This window comes from Bos indicus, chromosome 12, assembly GCF_029378745.1.
Source record: "Bos indicus isolate NIAB-ARS_2022 breed Sahiwal x Tharparkar chromosome 12, NIAB-ARS_B.indTharparkar_mat_pri_1.0, whole genome shotgun sequence".
Lineage (NCBI taxonomy): Eukaryota > Metazoa > Chordata > Mammalia > Artiodactyla > Bovidae > Bos > Bos indicus.
This window is the reverse complement of record NC_091771.1, coordinates 9,072,623-9,085,386: the sequence shown is the minus strand read 5'-3', so window position 1 is coordinate 9,085,386 and position 12,764 is coordinate 9,072,623. Positions and strand designations below refer to the sequence as shown.

General features: G+C 38.8%; 1 protein-coding gene across 1 annotated transcript in view; it reads right to left on the bottom strand.

Annotated features, from left to right (window-relative positions):
* The window catches only part of LOC109566969 (transmembrane protein 225B-like), a 176,914-nt gene extending 164,510 nt beyond the window's left edge, over window positions 1-12,404 (bottom strand). The window contains exons 1-3 of the mRNA XM_070800561.1: window positions 12,359-12,404; window positions 10,138-10,283; window positions 9,274-9,425 (exon numbers count right to left, since the gene is read on the bottom strand). Coding sequence (XP_070656662.1) covers window positions 9,274-9,425; window positions 10,138-10,283; window positions 12,359-12,404 — 344 coding nt within the window. The remainder of the gene's footprint in view (window positions 1-9,273; window positions 9,426-10,137; window positions 10,284-12,358) is intronic.
* Between the last annotated feature and the right edge of the window lie 360 nt (window positions 12,405-12,764).

Here is a 12,764-nt window from a genome sequence, read left to right as displayed (position 1 = left end):
GAATAAGGGAGGCAGGGCGTGAATAATAAGGTTGGTGAGTTCTTAAAGTAGCTCATGGGGGTCAAAGAAAGTTGACATAGTGAACATTGCAGAGCAGTTTTTGAAGACCTTGTAATAATTCCTTACTGTATTTTATCAGGACTGTAGTAGCACAGGAAACTATACTCAATATTTTGTAATAATCTATAAGGGAAAAATTCAAAACATATAGGAATGTGTATTTGTAACTGAGTCACTCTGCTGTACACCTGAAACTGCACATTTAAATCAACTATACTTCAATTTAAAAAAAAAATGAAAAAATATAATAAATTCTTAGAAGAAACATAGTTGTTGTTTGCTAATACAGTATTGATCAAGGCTTTTTGTCATTTACATAATTGTTCAGAGATAACAGCTCAGGAAATGATTAAGAAAAATACAAGGCTTCCCTGGTGGTACAGTGGATAAGAATCCACCTGCCAATGCAGGGGCCATGGGTTCAATCCCTGATCCGGGAAGTTTCCACACGCTGCTGAGCAGCTGAGTCCATGCACGACTCTGAGGCCACGCCCAGGGCCCACAGGCTCCTGAACTCACACACCGAGAGCGTGTGCCCACTGACCACCAAGGAGAGTAGCCCTGCTCATGGCAACCAGCGGAAGTCCGTGTAGAGCAACGGAGACCCGGTACAACCAAAAATAAATACATCATTAAAAAGTAAAATGCAGTTTTTTTTTTTTTTTTTTCTGTTGTTTTTGGCTCCTTTCCTTTGTATCTCTCCTTTAAAAATGTTTTCTTTATTTTTTCACTAAATGTTCATTTTTGTTTTTTGATGTTTTCCCCAATTTATTTTTCAGCAAGCGGATGCTTTTTTACCCCTTGTAGATTCTACTCTTATTATATTTAAAATTTACATATTTGCCATTTAAAACATCAAATAATACTTCCAGTCCTGTATGGGAAAGCAGTTATCTTCTAGCCTTACCATCCCTACCCTTAGTCCCTTGACAATCAAATACTTCACCTGTTTGAACCGTTGCTTCTGGTATTAACCTATTTAAAGCTGAGACATTAACTTTGCACTTGTAATGTTGCAGGTCAGGATTTAACTCTCTTGAGCCTAGCACTCACAAGTTCATCCCCACCCCTCATCCCCCTGACATAATTCTATGGCATTATCGGTTGCATTAACTTTTTAAAATTAATTTATTTTTTTACTTGAAGAATAGTTGCTTTACAGAATTTTGCTGTTTTCTGTCAAAGCTCAACATGAATCAGCCTTAGGTATACATATATCCCCTCCCTTTTGAACCTCCCTCCCATCTCCTGCCCCATCCCACCCTCTAGGTTGATACAGAGCCCCTGTTTTATTTAGAATTTATAATATGTTGGCTAGGTAACTATTTTTCAGATCATAAAAAGCCTTTTTTCCTTGTCCAACTTTTTTTTTAATCATTAATGCATTAATAACTGCCTACCTACTTCCATGACTGCGTTTTCTACCTACCCTTGCACCAACTCAGCACCAAATTTATGGTAGAAGCATACATTTCCTCTCAATATGGTAAGTCACCTAGGAATTTGTGTGTTTGTGTGTGAAAGTCACTCAGTCGTGTCCGACTCTTTGTAACCCCCATGGACTGTAGCCCACCAGGCTCCTCTGTCCATGGGATTTTCCAGGCAAGAACACTGGAGTGGGTTGCCATTTCCTTCTCTAGGGGATCTTCCCAACCCAGGGATCAAACCCAGATCTCCGGCATTGCAGGAAGACTCTTTACAGTTTGAGCCACCAGGGAAGCCCCATTTACTAGTTCTATTTGCATACTTTCATTCTCCTTTCCATCTTTCTCTCACGATATATTTTATGCTTTCTATCTCTGACAGTTCTCATTTGGGATTTCTTTCATAGTCAGCTCAAGGACTCTGTCTCTTTCCTGTTAGCTATTTTATTTTTTTAATGAGTTTTTTTTTTTTTTTTGATGTAGATCATTTTAAAAATCCTTATTGAACTTGTTACAATATTCTTTCTGTTTCATGTTTTTTGTTTGTTTGTTTGTTTGTTTTGGCTGTGAGTCATATATGATCTTAGCTCCCCATCCAGAAATTGAACTCACACTCCCTGCAATGGAAGGTGAAGAGTTAACTGCTGGACCTCCAGGGGAGTCCCTAGCTATTCTATTTTGGATGCTATCAATTACACCTTCTTTTGGAACATAAGCTATAGCTGTAATGAGGCAAAAATTGCACTGGACAAATTTGAACAGGCAAGGAAGACTTAATTCATGGCTATTATAACAGGGGAGTAAGACCAGAACTCTGAGTTCAATGCTGCTGAAACCAAAGGATGGCAAGTTTTTAAGAGATGGGATGCAGGAAACATAGGCCGTCTGTGTTTGCTATTGGCTTTTCCAAAATAAAGTAATTTCTCATACTTTTAATACAGGAGGTAGTTTTGCAACTTGGAGGATGGTGCCTGCCAAAGTTAGGCTCTAACTCTGCCAAGGAAATGGGAGATAAGACCATGATCTTCCTTGGTGATGGCATTACAAAGGGATGGCTCCCAAGTCCCAGAGAAAGATATGCCTGATTTGTAAATCTGCCCAGGTCTTATAGAAAGATTTACATCCCAAAGGAGCAGAGAAATAATTTATAATTCTAAGCCTTCTAAAGTAAATGCTCGAAGAAAAGGAAGCCAGAGACCGGGAGTTAGGAAGGAGCTTGTCTGAGTTTTAGTGCTGCCAAGGGGAATGTTAAGGTCTTCTAGGTCAGCTGCTTTAAGAAGGTACTTGGCTGGTCTTTTGAAATATTTTCAAAACTTTTTAAAAATATTATGTTTCTTACACTTGAGTAACTGTTCATTTTGATAAAGAATTTTAGATTGACAGTCATCTTTCCTCATATTTTAAAAGGCATTGTTCCAGTACCTTCTAGCTGCAATGCAGGAACTAAAAAATTGGATGCTATTCTTATTTTGGATTCTTAATATAGCACACATTTTTTTCTCAATGTAAGATCATAGTCTTTTTTTCCTCCTATAAATTATCTCTAATTGAAAATTAGAGTGAATTAACTAAACCTGGGCTACTAATGAAAGGACAGAGAAAAGATCATCAGTTTTTATAAATTAAGTTTTTTAAAAATAAAAATAATTACTATACTGTATTGGTAGGAGAAACTTAAATTGTGGTTGTCGTGGTTGAAATAGGTATAATTCTAGTGAGTGAAAAAAAAAAATGCAAGCCCATCATGAGTAAAAAAGTTACTACTTGAAAATCAATAATTACTCTCTGCAGATCGATTAGCATATTATTAGCTAGACTAAAAGTCATATTAAGACAAGAGAACTGTATTCAATATTCTGTGATAAATCATAACAGAAAAAATATTTTCAAAAATAATGCTTATGTATGTATAACTGAATCACTTTGTTGTATAGCAAAAATTAATGCAACACTGAAAATCAACTATACTTCAATACAAAACTGATAAAAAAGAGAAGAAAGCTGATTTAACAGTTATTGCAACATGAGCAGTGCCACCAATTTGATTCATTTATGCTCACATCACTTTTAGATACTTCCTGTGAGTCCACTGTTTTCAATGTAGAAATTCAACATGAAGGCAAAATTTGGTTTCTACTCATGAACTATCAGGAAGCAAATTTTAAAATTCCTTCCTGTCTACTCCTCTGGTGATCATTCTGCTCTTGTGTACAAAATCACATACAGCATTCTGGGTTTTACTCTTGACTCTGGCAGAAGAGTTGAGGAGATCACTCATCACGCATTGCCCGCCTGGTGAAAGCTGACTGCGTGGCATCATTCTCTCCACGGCTGGGGAGGGGAACACCTTGCTTGTCACAGGCTATTGAAAATCATCAGCTTTCATCAGTGGATCCTGACAATGCAGAGGAATGATTCACCTGAAGGGAGCAGAGGGCATAGCACTTCAAAAGTGATCTCTAAAGACTGATTATTTCTTGTCCTTGACACCCTGCCAAGGGCTAGATACATCGAACATTTGGGATGTAATGGAGCCACAAATCACCAGTTGCCTGGAGTCTCCCTGGGCCTACCAGAGGATAGCATGCTTGACTTTAGTTCAGTTTTTATTACATGCTGTGAACTTTTGACGGCTCTGATATGCTTTGTCATTGATTTGTCAAGATTGGACTCTGACAAGGTGTCTGACCTGATCGAAATCAAGAATGCTCTACTGGATCTTGTAGAAATAATGGGAAAACTTCTGTCATAGGACCCTGGGCAATGGAATGCATTTCATTATGATGCCACTGAAACAACACAGAGAGTTATTCTAAGAGCATTTTAGTTAGAGTGAAGGGGTGTACCTTGGACTGAAAAATGTATAATTTAATCTTATATTGTAAAAATTCAAAAGACATAAAGGCACACATTATACATTTTGTTAAGGGCTAAATTGTGTGGTAGAAATTTGTGCATCCAATACCTATTGCTAAGTAACATTTTGTTGTTTTACTGCAGTTGATGCAAATGATTTTTTTGGTACAAAAGAGAAATCACAAAAGACTTGTTATCAACAGAGAGATAAGCTCTGCTTTTGTTATTCCAGTATTCAAAGGGCTCACTCGATAATATTTGAAAATCTTTTATGACTGACTCATGAAATGCAGTTTCAGACAAGACAGTCTCGCTCCTAAGAAGACTGTCGATGATAGTGGTTTACCCTGTGGAGAAAGGATTGTGGATCAAAATGTTTTTTTCTTCTTCAAAGATATTTCCGACTCAGAAAAACTAGTAAACAGGAAGATAAGGGTATTATTTTAGCCACCCTAAATCCTAATCAAAGTAGCAGAGTGCTGGTGGAAAGGAGTAGCCCCAAAGCATGCAGCAGGTTGATTTTGTAATATTTTCAATAGGAGAGTGCCCACTTGTAGATTATAAGATGCAGTCCAGCACAACCTGGAAAAGTTGATATTTTGAAGAAGTTAAGAAAACAATCACCTTTACCCCATGGGTTTAGGAATATTGCAAAGCAAATAAAAACAATCTTTCATGCAAAGAGTCCTTTAAAGGTAGGAAGAAAAAACTATGGGGCATAAAATGTCATTTTCTTCAAAACTTATCCTTTTCCTCATGTTTCTCTGTCCATGTGAAATGTTATCAGTGAATTAAAAAACAGAGCCCAACAGTAGTTAAAGTGGTAAAAACAGATTTTATTCAGGAACTATGTGACAAGGGAATAGAGACCTCAGTATCAAATTCAATACAATAACAAGTGGGGATTTATAGTCAGGGAGTGGAAATGGTTGCTTTATGCATGGAGGATTTTTAAAGAGGCATTAAGGGCAAGTCAAGGTATTCAAATATCACCTGGGGGATGGTAGAAGATGAGGAATTTGAGCAGATGTCAAAAGTAAGGGATTCTCTCTAGACTAAAATGTAGCTCAGTCTATAAAAAGCCTTCCTGAAATTCAGGAGACCAGGGTTTGATTCCTGGGTTGGGAAGATTCCCTGGAGAAGGAAATGGCAACCCATTCCAGTATTCTTGCCTGGAGAATCCCATGGACAGAGGAGCCTGGCGGGCTACAGTCCATGGGGTTGCAAGAATAAGACATGACTTAGCGACTACACCACCACCATTCTTGTAACACTGCGCCATGCAGGCCCAGAGACGTGGGGACATAGTCACGGTCTAGCCCAGAAGAGGGCCGAAGGTAGCCTGACGTTTGGTCAAGGAGAGTCTTCATCAGTGGGAAAAGGCATTTCCACTTTGGCACTAAGTCCATGGTGCACATCAATCGCAACCCTTTTCTTTGCTATTTTTCGTGTTATAAAGTATTATTCTGAAGTTAATTTATACTCACCAAAGCTCTCTGATATCTATGATTATTGTTTATGAAGATCTAGTATCATTTTGGAGAAAACTATATTTCGTCTAAAGTATACACTTAATATTTGAAGCAGTTAAGAACCGATTACAAGTTTTTGGAGAAGTGCATGAGTGGAGTCAAAGTGACTCCAAAATGGCTTTGGAGTCAAAATTTCCAATCTTGATTCTATTATTTGTTAAGTTATTCTATTATTTGTTAGCTATATAAACTTGGACACATTACTTATATATCATCTATTCCTCAATTCCTTAATATTTAATATGGAAATCATATATCTATCTTATAAGAATGCTGAGGATGGTATAAAATATGTAAAGATTTTAGTGGGCTGGTGCCTCAGCGTATAAGAGCTTAATTAATGTTGGCAATATTCAAAACAAAGATAAAGAGATTTGTTTAAATAATTTTACTTAACTTGGAAAAAAAGAAAAACAAGCTTTTTAGAATTGAATAAAACTCTTTAAAATTCTGGACTCTGAATCCTGTTATTGCAGAATGCCCTCTCTGTCAATTGCGGTTTTAAATCTGTTATTTATACTTGTGCAGCTTCTCAATGTGATAAATTATTCAGAAATATACAATGTCTGTACTTCCTTTAGGTTTAGAGGAGATAAGGTAATAGAGTATCTGAATTTAAATGCAAAATATCAGTCTTGGTCCAGAAAAAATGATTATAAGTATTTATGGAAACAAAGGAAGCAAGACATATACAGACGTAAAAGATCTGCCAAGTTAACTAGTAGTCTACTTGCCTTTGCTAAACACAAATATAAGTGTGTGTGTCTTTTAGAGGCTTTTGATTCTAATTTTAATTTGCCCATGAAATTGAGTTTTTTGTTTCCCTTGGGAAGCAGTTTGCTGCACAGTTCTTAATATTTAACATTCGGAGATGTTCGTCCATCACACTCAAAACATTCACCTGTATTCAGCTTTTCTTTCCTTGTTTTCAAATCTGATTTAGTCCATATTTTTTAGTATAATCTACTGCCATACCCATGCCACAACGCGTTTTTCTGAATTGGCAATGAGGAAACATCATATTATAGTGTTATGTCATTAGAGGATGACAGTCATGTTAATTTAAAACACAGTTACAGTCAGTGACCCATGCTATTGCATTTTTAAAATATGATCAGTGATGTTAAAGAACATGCTGTATTTCTGATTTGTGTTTACCTAATGTTCTTATTCAATCTTAGCGTATTTGTTGTTCAAATGCAAAGTTATGTGATTAACATTCAGAGGTTCTTCGGCATTCTTTAACACAGAACCACATGCTGAACACTGCTAAAATAAATCTTAACTTTTGGCACAAACCAATCATTTGAATTAAAAATACTTACTATCACCTACTCTGTGTGTGGGACTTTCCCAGGTGGCACTAGTGGTAAAAAACCTGCCAGCCAGTACGGGAGACACAAGAGATGCAGGTTCGATCCCTGGGTTGGGAAGCTTCCCTAGAGAAGGGCATGGCAACTCACTCAGTATTTTTGTCTGGAGAATCCCGTGGACAGAGGAGCCTGGCAGACTAAAGTTCATAGGGTCACAAAGAGTCAGACATGACTGAAGCAATTTAGCATGCACTCTCTGTAAGGCTAAGTATTCTATTATCATCACTTTATACTATTCCACAGGGTAGAAACTGACTACAGTTTTTATGGAGAAAACCAGACTCGACCAACCTTGACAAGGGAAGGTACAGAAGACTCCGACACAATGATCAGTGGGGCTTCCAGGGGTCTGTCCTTTGGATTTCTAAGAGAACAAATGCCACCGAGTTGTAGGGGAAATGGAAATAAGATGGTTTTTCCAGCTTAGAATAGGAGTAACTTTTAAAATTGTTTAATGACTACCTTTTTCCAGTGTAGCATTAACCATCAGTGAGCAATTCATGACAAATTGACATTAAAAAACAATCCTCATTATGTTAACCTTGCTTCATCTATTGTTTGTTAGAAGAATATTCTCAAAGTTTGGTGGAGACAGAGGTGGAAAAGAAAACATAAAGAAATGGAACTCATTCAAAATACATGTTAGCATTGGAAAAAGTTCTTAATTTTATTTTCTAATTTTACTGCAAATTAGGAGCCAAATTGGGAACCAAAATGAAATGACTTAGTCACAGCCACACATAATGCTTTCTAAATTAATTTCTCATTACACTGCAAATTTATACAAAGTGTGCATTCTTATTTCATTTGATCTTGTAGTGTAAAGTCTTCCTACCAGATTAGGAGGACAGAGAGGTCTTTATATTCAGCTTTGATGTTGTCTATAGGTGTAAGCCTACTGATGTAATACTCCTCTAAGTGTTAGTCACTCAGCTGGGTCTGACTCTTTGCGACCCCATGGACCGTAGCCCACCAGATTCCTCTGTTTATGGAATTCTCCAGGGAAGAATACTGGTGTAGTTTGCCATTTCCTTCTCCAGTGGATATTCCCCATCTAGGATTGAACCCAAGTGTCCTACATTGCAGGCAGATTTTTTTAACGTCTGAGCCATTACTATTCTAGATAGTAATATATTCATTTCTTCACAAAAAAATGTTTTAAATGCTCCACAAAATTTGTACTTTGTCTTTCAGTTTTCCAATTTATCACCTTCCTTGCCAGCTGTGCTCTTCTACATAATCTTGTTACCTTTGGTGAAATCAACATTTACTCCCATCTTTTGGGAGTCACCTTTAATTCCTCTCCCTCTTCACTTTGGCTTCTATTGACTGAATTGATCAGCAGCATGATTATCTTTTTATCTCACTTGGTATACTATATGTTCTTTAGGGAAACAGCTTAGTCTTGTTCATCTTTGAATTCCTAATATATGGCAAATTTTCTTGCACAATAAGTAGATCACTTATGAGTATGAAGCCATAAATGTTTATTTGTTTTGAAGGCAGTTGCACTTATATCCTACTTTCCAAACTACAAATTCCAGCATATACTGTGAAGTAATCAAGTCTTGCTTTAGATCATACCCTCCCGAGGTCTCTCCTGATATCCTTTGGTTCTGCTCTTAAAACAGGAGGGCACAATGTTTAAAAGAATGGCATGGCCATAGGACACAGCAAAGACTTGGTTAGAACCAACTAGCTCCAAATGGTGGTGTATTCAGCTTCCAGTAGACCCTGAGCCTCATTATATGCTCATCGTCATACATTAACATGCTAAACGATATACCCACCAGTGCCATGACAGTTCTAAGTCTAACCATAAAAGGCCAGAAAGTGACTGGAGGTCATATTCCTGGAAATACCCACCCCTTCCCCCAAAATAATTGAAATAATCCTCCCACTAATTAGCCTATGGTTTTACTCAGCCCCTAAAACCTAACCACACCATCTTTCAAAGCTCTCACCTTCTGAGATGGTATACATTCTGTCTGCGAGGTGTGTTTCTCTCTCAATAAATCCACTTCTTACCTATATTTTTGTTTCCCAATTCTTTCCAAAGAAGCAAGAACCTCAAATTCACCAGTAATACCCTGGGCTAAGCAACAGTTTCTTAACTGGTTCTTCTCACACCAATTTCTTAACTGATTGTGTCCACATTCAAATTGTCCTTGTGTTGATATCTGTATTTATGGGTGTATATTATCCAGGTGTCCTTTAAATAATTTACAACTCGGGTTTTTCCTCAGTTCTGCACATTCATTACTTCCCTAGTTGCTGGTCCTCAGATCAGGTCTGAGGGAAAAACAATACTCCTTGTATTTACTTAGCCAAGCAATCACCAACATGAGAGTTATGTGTCTTAAAGTCCTGGCCTTTAGGGAATCCATATGATCACCTTTTTCAAAAGACATCTCCTACTCCAGAACAAAGGATGATGAAAAACTTACCTCCACACACTCAGATCCTAAATTATGTATCCAAATACTCTCCTCCCCCAACATCCATGCTACTTCCACCCTGTCCAAGTCCGTGGAATATTGTCTGTTCAAGGCAAACAACTCTTCAGCCATTGTAAGTGATGTTATTGGTGTAGATGATTTTGTTAGTCTTCTGGTCTTCCTAGCTCAGAAAGAGGAATGGGATCCCATTTGAAGTGCATCCACTAGCTGAATCCTTCCTGTCCTATAGGAGACAGTGAACTCTAGGTAAGCGTGTCCACACTGATAACATCACTTGAGGGGCAAGCCATGCTCTGCTGATCCTCCTGGATGATCACCAGCAAGGGTTGCAGCCACATTACATTCAACTCACAAAGACTGTCCAGAAACACCGGAACTCCTGGACCACCGACTGCTCCAATCATTCTTTCTCCAGCCAACCCCTAACACTTACATTTCTTTTTACTTTAATGTTTCCAGAGAGGTATTTTTGGTCACACTCATCTAGCTCTCCCTTCAAATCATCGAAGCCACTATCATTATCCACAGAGATGATGTCATGCAGATGACGTGCTGGTGTGCTGTGACTCTGTTCCTCATCTTGAACAGGGCCAACAGAGCTTCATCACAGAACCAACTGGCAACACTGGTGGCTCAGTGTCGCTTTGATTAGACAACCCAAGACTGAGACTTAAGGCTTTTCTTTACATGAGACACTCCTGTGTTGGACAAATCTTGATGGTAGCCTAAGTAGTGACTGACCTGAATAGAAAGGCATATTTTTGATAGCCTAAGTATCATAATTCCTGATGACTCTCATTAAAAATAATATCTAATCCAGAAGGGAATTTCACATTTCCTTCTTCTGGATCTATAATATGATTAACTATTACATGGAAATTTGTTTGCATTGAACTATGATTCTAATATATTGAGATACCATGGAATGTGAAGTCAAGTGGGCATTAGAAAGCATCACTACAAACAAAGCTAGTGGAGGTGATGGAATTCCAGTTGAGCTATTTCAAATTCTGAAAGATGCTGCTGTGAAAGTGCTGCACTCAATATGCCAGCAAATTTGGAAAACTCAGCAGTGGCCACAAGACTGGAAAAGGTCACTTTTCATTCCAATCCCAAAGAAAGGCAATGCCAAAGAATGCTCAAACTACTGCACAATTGCACTCATCTCACATGCTAGTAAATTAATACTCAAAATTCTCCAAGCCAGGCTTTAGCAATATGTGAACCATGAACTTCCAGATGTTCAAGCTGGTTTTAGAAAAGGCAGAGAAACCAGAGATCAAATTGCCAACATTTGCTGGATCATCAAAAAAGCAAGAGAGTTCCAGAAAAAAACATCTATTTCTGCTTTATTGACTATGCCAAAGCCTTTGACTGTGTGGATCACAATAAACTGTGGAAAATTCTGAAAGAGATGGGAATACCAGACCACCTGACCTGCCTCTTGAGAAATCTGTATGCAGGTTAGGAAGCAACAGTTAGAACTGGACATGGAACAACAGACTGGTTCCAAACAGGAAAAGGAGTATGTCAAGGCTGTATATTGTCACCCTGCTTATTTAACTTATATGCAGAATACATCATGAGAAACGCTGGACTGGAAGAAGCACAAGCTGGAATCAAGATTGCCAGGAGAAATATCAATAACCTCAGATATGCAGATGACACCACCCTTATGGCACAAAGTGAAGAGGAACTAAAAAGTCTCTTGATGAAGGTGAAAGAGGAAAGTGAAAAAGTTGGCTTAAAGCTCAACATTCAGAAAATGAAGATCATGGCATCTGGTCCCATCACTTCATGGGAAATAGATGGGGAAACAGTGGAAACAGTGTCAGACTTTATTTGTTTGGGCTCCAAAATCACTGCCGATGGTGACTGCAGCCATGAAATTAAAAGATGCTTACTCCTTGGAAGAAAAGTTATGACCAACCTAGATAGCATATTGAAAAGCAGAGACATTACTCTGCCAAGAAAGGTCCTTCTAGTCAAGGCTATGGTTTTTCCAGTGGTCATGTATGGATGTGAGAGTTGGACTGTGAAGAAAGCTGAGTGCTGAAGAATTGATGCTTTTGAACTGTGGTGTTGGAGAAGATTCTTGAGAGTCCCTTGGACTGCAACAAGTCCATTCTGAAGGAGATCAGCCCTGGGAGCTCTTTGGAAGGAATGATGCTAAAGCTGAAACTCCAGTATTTTGGCCACCTCATGTGAAGAGTTGACTCATTGGAAAAGACTCTGATGCTGGGAGGGATTAGGGGCAGGAGGAGAAGGGGACGACAGAGGATGAAATGGCTGGATGGCATCACTGACTCAATGGACATGAGTCTGAGTGAACTCCGGGAGTTGGTGATGGACAGGGATGCCTGTTGTGCTGCGATTGATGGGGTCGTGAAGAGTCAGACACGACTGAGCCACTGAACTGAACTGATGATTCTAGTACCTGACTTAATGTGAAACAGGGATAAGATAGAGTAGGGAGGCTGGATGATCCACAGGCCCAGACCCCTTGATGGATACATTCTTAAACAATTGAGTCACCTCACTGAAGATGAAATAAATGAAAAGTAAAACTGTCCAGGACACAAACATAAGAAGACACCCAACAGAAATATCACACTTTGATATTTCTCCTTATTGACCTAGCAGAGCTGAAATACCTTTTTCAATTTCCAGGAGCAGAAGTTGCTGCAACCAGAAGCTCATGCTGGAGGCTGTGTATAGGCCAGAGAGAGTGAGAAACTTGAGGATCCAGCCTCAGGGGGAGAGGTGATGGGTTTTGGGTTTTGTGGGTTTTGCTTCTAGGTTCCCCGTCAGGTCCCCAGGGTGAAGATCCTGGAAATATACATGAGTGACTCTCAAGACTAGGACTGTGACTTCCTCCTTCCTCACTGTAGCAGCCATCAGAGCTGATTTGGGTCCCGCCAGGCAGCACTCGGAGAAGCCAATGACACCCTACTCCACGACTCTTGCCTGGAAAATCCCATGGACAGAGGAGCCTGGTAAGCTGCAGTCCATGGAGTCGCTAAGAGTTGGGCACGACTGAGCGACTTCCCTTTCACTTTT